The sequence below is a fragment of the Octodon degus genome, unplaced genomic scaffold (assembly GCF_000260255.1).
Source record: "Octodon degus isolate 3935 unplaced genomic scaffold, OctDeg1.0 scaffold00050, whole genome shotgun sequence".
In the NCBI taxonomy this organism is placed as follows: Eukaryota; Metazoa; Chordata; class Mammalia; order Rodentia; family Octodontidae; genus Octodon; species Octodon degus.
This window is the reverse complement of record NW_004524626.1, coordinates 7,976,409-7,985,613: the sequence shown is the minus strand read 5'-3', so window position 1 is coordinate 7,985,613 and position 9,205 is coordinate 7,976,409. Positions and strand designations below refer to the sequence as shown.

Below are 9,205 nucleotides of genomic sequence, written 5' to 3'. Positions count from 1 at the left end.
CAAGATGGAGTTTAAGTTGTCAGCTTATACCAAACAATCCTCATTAATAAAGTTACAGTGGACATGTACAGAAATGTATAATACAGTGTCCATTCTGGTTACAAAATGGAGTGGGTATTTAAGCCAATAAAGCATAAAAGCTGACCTCAAGGGTTTATCTTGGGGCTACAGTTGAAAAATTACCTGTTTCTAATGAACAATAACAAGTGCAGTGGTGGGTACAGTTTGTAGTTGGGAACGAGGGCGAGATCAGGGCATTGGGCTGAAACTAGATTCAGGTGCTCACAAAAGGGCAGCGTGAGAAAGGCCCAACTGCAGGTTCTCAAGTAGAGAATGGGCACAGTGGGAAGCTACAGCATTTACAATGGCACATACAGAACAAGATGGTGGTACCTATGTCAGGTTATAACAGTTAATAAAGTTTTAGTGGAAGCATACAGAGTTACAAAATTGGAATCAATTGCACAGGCTATAACACCACTCAGTGCTCTGCTGCAGCCTGGGCTGCTCAGGCAGACATGGGCTGTTGCTCCTGTGTGACTATGGCCAGGCACGCAGGAACCATGTGGCCAGGCTTTTGGGGAGCTTCCCAGCCACTGTCTGCACTGGCCACACCAGGTCAGGAGGACTGATGGGGTTCGACTGCCTGGCTGCCCAGCTGCCCTGTGACTGTTGTGATTTGCTGCTGCAGGAGAAGGTACAGAAGGACTCTCTGAGGCCTGAGGCCACGCGGTACCTGGAGCGGCTCATCAAGCTAGGCCGTAGGAACGGGCTCCATCTGCCCAAGGAGACTCAGGATGTGAGTGTGGGAGCCCCAGACTTGTGCTCGTGCCTGGGAGGGTCAGGTTGGGTCCCAGAGCAGGGCCATACTTGCCAGGTACTATGTGGGGCAGCTCTGGGGTCCACCGGGGTCGGAGAGGGGCAGTGTGGGCAGAGTGCCCACCATGGTTTCTTTGAGGAGGCCTAGGCCAGCCGAGCCCCAGTTTGGGGTTGGCCCAGTGGGGAGCTCCAGACACAATACAGCCAGTCCCGTTTGGCTCTGGGCCCTGGAGTGGTGTAGGTAGCGGACAGCGCCCCAAGTGAGGGGCCTCTCAGGAGGAGCTGCGGGTGCTGGAGGGTGCTGTGGCAGTCAGTGGCATTCACTGCAGGAACAGTGTCCTGGACAGGACTGTCCCCGCGGGGTCAGCTGGCCCTGGGCTGAGGCATCAGAGCACAGGACATCATGGACCTGTCTAGAGTCTGCAGGGGCCTGGGGGTCTCATCCATCCAAGGCACCATTGTGGCTGTGTAGGTGGGGCATGGGAGGCGTGGAGCCCCTGAGGCTCAGTGCAAAGGCCCTGGGCTCCCCAGTGCTTGTTCTTCGAGCCCCTGCCAGGTAGCTGGGTGCAGTTGTGCACATCTGTAGTCCTAGATGGAGGCTGAGGCAGGAGGATCAGAAGTTCAATCCCAGCCTGGGTAACTTAGGAGGACCCTATCTTAAAGGGTTACCGCAGCAGTGGCAAACCTTTTAGAACCTTTCAGTGATAGGGCAGCCAGCAGTGGCACAAGTGCTGAGGCCGCCACTGTTGGGCTAGGGCTGTGGTATAGTGGTGAGTTAGCAGCAGCAGGAAGAGAGTGCTGCTAAAATCAAGACTGAGTCTCAAGTCTGAGGTGCTGAAGATTGCTGCTCCCAGGTATACCAGGTGCTCGACTCAGCCATGGGCCTTGGTGACTGTGGAGAGGCCTTGGGCTGCTGCATGCCCAGCAGGAGCCTAGTGATGGTGCCCGTCCCGACATGGGCGGAGTGGGTAGGTACTCTAGAGCCATTCCAGGTGCTTGGGGGCTGTGCCAGGTCCTCAGCGCTTGGGGTGTGGTCAGTTTGCATGTGGGACCTTGGTGAGAGGCAGACCCGAGCTGAGGACAGGACGCCCTGCCCTCTGTGCCACTGCTCATGCCACAGAGGCTGGGCTTCCAGATGGAGCTGGGTGGCACCCCCCATCTTCTATGCCTGCTGCCAGCCTGGCCTGTGTCCCATGTCATACAGCCTTGATTGCAGCCATCGGAGATGTGGGAGCCTGTTCTCTGTGGCTCTGCTGCCCACCTACTGGAGTTGATAAAAGATGTAGGTTCATCCCAGGTAAACTGATAGCAGGTGCAGGCTGTAGCTCTGAGGGTAGGGCCTGAGCAGGAGGGAGGGTCCTCCTAAGTTACCCAGGCTGGGATTGGACTTGTGATCCTCCTGCCTCAGCCTCCATCTAGGACTACAGATGTGCGCGACCACCCAGCTACCCGGCAGTGGCTGTAAGAACTGCAAGTCTCCCGGGCCATGGGGCGGAGCTTTGGGGAGGGGTCCTTTCTGTCCCCCTTTCTTGCTCTTCCCATCCCAGCTCTCCTGCTCCTGTGGGGCCTGGGGAACTCTTGGGCAAGGACCCCCCTTGCCCATGTCTGACCTCTCCTGTAGAAAATCAAGAGCATCAAGAAGAAGATGAGCCTGCTGTGCATTGACTTCAACAAGAACCTGAACGAGGACACCACCTTCCTGCCCTTCACACGCGAAGAGCTGGGTACATAGCCGGGTGCTTCCTGGGAGCCTGTGGTCCTGGGGTCCTTCCTCCCAGGGACAGCATGCCCTGCACGGGGCCCTGATGTCCTTGCTTTCCTGGTTGCTCTCTCGTGCTCTTCTTTTTGGCTTATTTCTCTCCTTGGTGCCTCCTTGCACGGACCCAACCGCTGTCCTTGCCACTCCAGGCCTGGCCTCAGCCCCAGGGCTCCCTGTGCAGGTGCAGGGTGGTGGGTGGCTTCCCTGTCCCCTCCAGAGCCACCTCCCACCCTGCAGGGGGGCTCCCTGAGGACTTTGTGAATGCACTGGAGAAGACAGAGGATGGCAAGCTGAAGGTCACGCTGAAGTACCCACATTACTTCCCGCTCCTGAAGAAGTGCCACGTGCCGGAGACCAGGAGGAAGGTGGAGGAGGCCTTCAACTCCCGGTGCAAAGAGGTGACGCCACTGCTGGGCTCCGGCGCTGGCTGTGTCCTCAGGGACGTGATCTTTGCCAGGCTCTGTGTCCTTGGGGATGTGGCTGAGTACACGTGGTGACCTGTGGTGTGGCCCCATGGTCCCTGTTAGCTCCTGTGTGGATGCCATGTGTGCCCCCCAACCTGGGCACAGGTCCCTGTGAGGACTGAGCTAAAGACCAGGCCTGAGGGGACTGTTGTCACTGCTGCCACACAAAGGGCTCTGCCATGTGAACCCAGATCTGTGTCTCACTTGTGGCTTCCCCAGGCTCAGGGGGATCAGGGAGTCACATGGGTGCCACTCTGTGTGTCCCCCAGAGCTCAGGGCCTCCAGCTTTGTGAGCCTCAGACCTTGGTTCCCTAAGAATATGCAGTGGCAGCAGGATAGCTCAGTGGACTAAAGTGCCTGCTTAGGCGAGTGCAGGGACTGCAGTTCGATCCCTGGCACCATATGCTGCGCCAGGCCTGCCTTTAGGGTGGGCTGAGTTGGCTAAAAAAAAAGAATATGCAGTAGGAGTTGGCAGAGCTGGGCACCAACCAGACCATTGGTGGTGTGGGGTCCCAAGGTCCACAGTGATGCCTTCTCCCCCGGCCTACTTTACTCCCCCATATAATTTCCCACTTGTGACCCTTCCTGGTTCCGAAAAGGACTGGGCCTTGCGTGCAGTGGTGCGGTCTGGATGGGGAGACTCCTCGCCCAGGGGTGCAGGTCTCACAGCAGCTGTGTCGCCTGCAGGAGAACTGTGCCATCCTCAAGGAGCTGGTAGCGCTTCGGGCACAGAAGTGCAGCCTGCTGGGCTTTGACACCCATGCCGATTATGTGCTGGAAATGAACATGGCCAAGACAAGCCAGGCCGTGGCCGCCTTCCTAGGTACCCGCCTCTGCTGGGCGCAGCTGGGCTGCTTCGGGGTGGGGCGAGCCAGAGTGTGACTGCTCCCCGCCCCCTGCAGATGAGCTGGCGAGGAAGCTGAAGCCCCTGGGTGAGCAGGAGCGTGCCGTGATCCTGGAGCTGAAGGAGGCGGAGTGCGCGCGCCGGGGCCTGCCCTTCGATGGCCGCATCCACGCGTGGGACATGCGCTACTACATGAACCAGGTGGAGGAGACGCGCTACCGTGTGGACCAGAACCTGCTCAAGGAGTACTTCCCCATGCAGGTGGTCACCCGCGGGCTGCTGGGCATCTACCAGGAGCTTCTGGGCCTCACCTTCCAGCTGGAGGAGGGGGCCGCCGTGTGGCACGAAGACGTGCGGCTGTATTCAGTGCGCGACGCAGCTTCGGGCGAGCTCATCGGCCAGTTCTACCTGGATCTCTACCCCAGGTGAGTGCCTCACAGTCCTCGGGCCCCACCTCGGTTTGCTGGCTGGCTATCAAGGGGAGGATCTACGGGGGAGCAAAGGGACCTGCAGTCACACCTACTGTGTTTCTCATTTTGCCCTGCCGTGACTTGCTGTCAGCCAAGAGGTTGGGGTGGCCTGGGCAGCTCCAGAGCGCCCCCCAGAAGCTCAGACCCTGTGGTACATCCCATGGGCTCAGTGCTGTGGGGACCTGGAGCTGGTGAGCTCCTGGTTGGGCTACCTGTGCAGCCCCTGCCTGACCTGCTTCCTCCCCAGAGAAGGCAAGTATGGCCATGCGGCCTGCTTTGGCCTGCAGCCTGGCTGCCTGCAACAGGATGGCAGCCGCCAGATTGCCGTGGCAGCCATGGTGGCCAACTTCACCAAGCCCACGCCAGATGCCCCATCACTTCTGCAGCATGACGAGGTGGAGACCTACTTCCACGAGTTCGGGCACGTGATGCACCAGCTCTGCTCGCAGGTGCGTGGGCTTCCTCAGCCTTTCCTCAGTCCTAGCGGCTGGGGCCGGGTCAGGATGTGCACTCCTCCATATCAGCTGCCCGCAGCCGCGTTGGCGCCTCCTCTGCTCATGGGACCCAGGCAGCCTGGCTTAGGCTGCCCAGGCCCTCGTTCTACCTTTCCTTCTCCTACCGTGTAGCCTGCTTCTACCAGGCTCGCCAGCCATTACTGGGTTTGGGGTGGTTCTTTCTTGGGGTTAGGTTCCAGTTCTTGCCTGGAACAAAGAACTGAACAGAATGAGCAAAACACAGTGGCAAGGTTACCTGAGAAAGTAAAAGTAGAGTGGGAGAGAGAGACTGGTGCTGCTGAATAAATAGAAAGGGGGCACGCAAAGCTAAAAGCGCGTGCTGCCACTGGGGGACGTGAAGTGGGCCTTTGGGGAGAGCTGCTGTAGCAAGCTCTTCATGGCACGCTGTTCCTTTCTGCTGTCCAGATCTCAAGGAAACAGCGGAACGGGGAGGAGGGAGGCGCTGGGCTCCCGCACCTCAGGCCAATGGCAGGCCTAGGCCACCCTGTTGAAAATGGGCTTGAGTTTGAGAGCAGTCCACATGCAGGGCTGTGCAGGGGTTCTGCTCCTGTGTCAGGATCTTCGTAATTAATTGGTCACCCCCACCTCCTCAGCCAGATTTGTCACACCTGATTCTCTCACCTCCTGTTGAAAGACCCTGTCTCCTGATGTGGTCACAGGCTGAGGCTGGGATGCAGACCTAGTTATAGGGCTCTGGGGCCCCGGGGACTCGTTCAGCCGCAGCCCTCCCTGCACCGTGGGTGTGCCAGGTGCATTTTCCTCCAAGTGGTGCCTGCTGCACAGCCCCAGCTCTTTGCTGGTTCCTGGTGCACTGCTCAGTCTGCCGATGCAGGAAGCCAGTGACCGCTACAGTGAGGCTGCAGCCCCAGCTTAGTGCCGCACTGGCCTAGTAAACGCTGAGCCCAAGAAGGAAGTTGAGGTGTCGCCTTGTGTGGAGGACACCGAGGCTCAGCTGACTTGCCCAGTGGTTCCTCAGCAGCCAGCACAACAGGCTCAGCCTGGTGCACTGTGTCCTGGCTCATGTCTGTCCCTGCCCCCTGCTGCGTGGCGGCAGGGCTGGCTGGCTCCTAATCGGCACCTCACCAGCTGTGCCGCTGTCCCACAGTCCACTTTCAGAATGTTCCATCACCCCAAAAGGAAGCCCTGCCCATCCCCTGCCTTGCTCCTCACTCCAAGTTCACTTCCTGTCTCTGGAGTTGCCTTTCCCGGGTGCTTCCTGCCTACGGAACCCATTCTGTGTCCTCTGTGTCTGGTGTCTCACGGTGTCCTCCAGGTATTTGGCAAGTGCCAGCAGCCTGGCTCCTTTTCCTGGCTGAGAAATCCTTCCCTACAGGGATGCACCCTTTTTTAGGGATGTACTTTTTAACAGTGTCTTTTGACAAACACAAGTTTTTACCTTGAAATTAGATGCAGAGCTTCCTTTTGGTGGTGCTGTGGAGAGAGCCCAGGGCCTCACATGTTAGGCAGGTGCTTAGCACAGAGACCAATTTTGAGGTTTGTAGCCCAGGCAACCTTGAACTCATGGTGGCTTTCTGCTTTAGCCTCTCTAGTGCTGGGATTATGGGTGCACACCACCACACCTTACTGAAGCCTCCTTTAAATTTTGAGATAGTCTCTTTAGTTTGCTATGGGTGGGTTTGATCTTGTAATCCTCTTCCTTCAGCCTCCTGCATAGCTGGAATGACAGGCATGCGCACAACACCTAGCTTCAGTCCTTAAACTTTGCTCTTGTTTGCACTTCCCTGTGCCTTGTGGAAGACTGTTCCACCCACACTGGTTCATGTCCTCTGGAGGAGTGGGGTTTTCTAGAATGGTGACTGCACAGGGGACAAACTTAGGGGACTGCAGGCAGGTGTGTGTGGCCACTGTTCTCAGGCATGTCCTGGACTAGGACATCCTCAGGCTGCGCAGGTGGGGGTAGAGCCTCAAGTGACACACCTGCTGACCAGGTGTGTTCAGGACAGGCTGGGCATTGCTGAGTTTCTGCCCTGGCCTGCAGGCTGAGTTCGCCATGTTTAGCGGGACCCACGTGGAGCGTGACTTTGTGGAAGCACCGTCACAGATGCTGGAGAACTGGGTGTGGGAGAAGGAGCCGCTGCTGCGCATGTCCCAGCACTACCGCTCAGGCAGCGCTGTGCCCCAGGAGTTGCTGGACAAGCTCATCCAGTCACGCCAGGCCAACACTGGTGAGAAGGGTGCAGCGGTGGTGGGTGTGGGCCTGGGCCTGGGGCACTGGGTGGCCTCCAACCTGTGCTCCTGCCACCAGGGCTCTTTAACCTGCGCCAGATCGTACTGGCCAAAGTGGACCAGGCCCTGCACACACGCACGGCTGCTGACCCGGCTGAGGAGTACGCTCGGCTCTGCCAGGACATCCTCGGGGTCCCTGCTACACCAGGTAGCTACACTGCTGCTCCCAGGTCACAGGGAACGCAGGGGCATGGGAGGGGTGGCACGGTGCCTGGCCTCCCCAGAGAAGCACCCTGACCCACATGTGGAGAGCGAGGGCCAACAGGGTCCTCATGCTCTCAGGGACAGGAGTCGGCCCTGTGGCCTGGCTGCCCTCCCTGTGGAGGGGATATGAAACACAGTTCCCGCGGCCATATCCCTTTGGATGGGAAAAGCTAGCAGGGGGTAGGAATGTGTGCAGGGCAGGTAGGGCGGCCAGTCGTGCCCTTCCTGTCAGGAGAAGGAAGGGTCCTGTGCCCACTGGTCAGCCTTAGCATGTGTTTGGTTGTGTGCTCTGTGTATGTAGAGACAGTTATTTTAATGGATGGTGTGTCGCTCATGGAGGGTTCCGTAAGCATTTAATTTCTTTGAACCACAGATCCAAGCCAGGGGTGCTGTACCACTAACTGCACCCTCAGTAATCTTTATTTTAGTTTGAGATGGGGTCTGTCTTTGTCTTTTTTGGGGGGGAGGCAGAACCGGGGATGGAACTCAGGCCCTTGCACTTGCCAGAGAAGTGCTTATTCTACTGAGCCATCTCCCCGGCCCCAAGATGGGGTCTTTGTAATTGGCCCATGCTGGCCTGGAATGTGTGGTCCTCCTGCCTCGGCCTCCTGAGTAGCTGGGATGGAGTACAGGGCCCAGCTAACATTTTTCATGCATTATTTGAAGCAATACTCAGTGTCATGTCTCATGGGTGCACCTGCCTCTTGGAGGCCACCTCTTCATGGGCCTGTGTGTGGCTGGGTCTGCATAACCCTTGGGCTTGCCTGTCCTGAGGCTTACCTGTTTGTCCAGGGACCAACATGCCAGCCACCTTCGGCCACCTGGCGGGTGGCTATGACGCCCAGTACTACGGCTACCTGTGGAGCGAGGTGTTTTCCATGGACATGTTCCACACGCGCTTCAAGCAGGAGGGTGTACTGAGCCCCAAGGTGAGGCTGGACCAGAGCAGGGTGGAACAGGAAAGGGCCCAGGACCCCACGCAGCCTGTACCATCCCTGCTTCGGAAGAGCATCAGCAGACTAGACCCCCAGCTGTTGGCCAGTGCCCCGGCCACGTCCCGGCCTTGGTAGGCCCTTCCTCCCCCTATGATAGGGTGGGGGCTGGGGCCATCCAGACCCACACTGGCCCCCTGCTGTGTCCTGTGCTCTTCAGTGTCCCCGCCCACAGTGCCTGCCACAGCAGCACCCACAGCCTCACCATGGGCTGGAAGGGGTCACACCTGGACCAGTTGTGGGTAGTGGGCAGGCCCTGGGCTTTCCCTGCCCACACCTAGCCCTTGCCTTGTACCCCACAGGTGGGCATGGACTACAGGACCACCATCCTGAGACCGGGTGGTTCCGAGGATGCCAGCGCCATGCTGAAGCTCTTCCTGGGCCGAGAACCCAGGCAAGATGCCTTTCTCCTTAGCAAGGGGCTGCAGGTGGAGGCCAGCGACCAAGCTGCCTGCTGACGCCGGAGCCTCAGCGGCATGTCCGCCCTCTTCCCTGTGCCTTAGCCCCAGCCTGACGAGGGCCACAGGGTGAGCGCCAGCAGCTCCTCGTCTCTGTCCCTGTCCTATCCAGCTCTGGCCCCAGGGGCCAGCTGAGCCTGAGAGAACTCGCCCCAAGGGCCTCGTTCTTGCACTAGCCTCCCTTTGGTGGCACCTGTTATACGAGGTGGCTCTACAAGATATAGCCAGTAAACACTTGAAACACTCCTGGGCTGGTTCTTGGCTCCGGCCCCTCTGTGCGGGACAGTTGTCCTGCCTGCAACCCTAGGCAGCAATTCCCTGGGTGCTCTGGGTTGATGTGTGGGGCCCTGGTGTGGGCCCCTGGGGATGGTGCACTCTAGACCAGGGCTGGGGTCACTGGGAAGGGCCAGTTCTGTCCAGGGGGCCAAATACC

The 9,205-nt window shown here is 58.6% G+C and overlaps 1 protein-coding gene across 1 annotated transcript in view; it reads left to right on the top strand.

The window, feature by feature from the left end:
* The window catches only part of Thop1 (thimet oligopeptidase 1), an 18,418-nt gene extending 9,402 nt beyond the window's left edge, over positions 1-9,016 (top strand). Inside the window, exons 4-13 of the mRNA XM_004632732.2 lie at positions 692-799; positions 2,441-2,543; positions 2,816-2,976; positions 3,730-3,865; positions 3,945-4,311; positions 4,604-4,805; positions 6,871-7,057; positions 7,138-7,266; positions 8,115-8,251; positions 8,617-9,016. Of these exons, the coding sequence (XP_004632789.1) occupies positions 692-799; positions 2,441-2,543; positions 2,816-2,976; positions 3,730-3,865; positions 3,945-4,311; positions 4,604-4,805; positions 6,871-7,057; positions 7,138-7,266; positions 8,115-8,251; positions 8,617-8,772 (1,686 nt within the window). The 3' untranslated portion in view covers positions 8,773-9,016. The remainder of the gene's footprint in view (positions 1-691; positions 800-2,440; positions 2,544-2,815; positions 2,977-3,729; positions 3,866-3,944; positions 4,312-4,603; positions 4,806-6,870; positions 7,058-7,137; positions 7,267-8,114; positions 8,252-8,616) is intronic.
* The last annotated feature ends 189 nt before the right edge of the window (positions 9,017-9,205 follow it).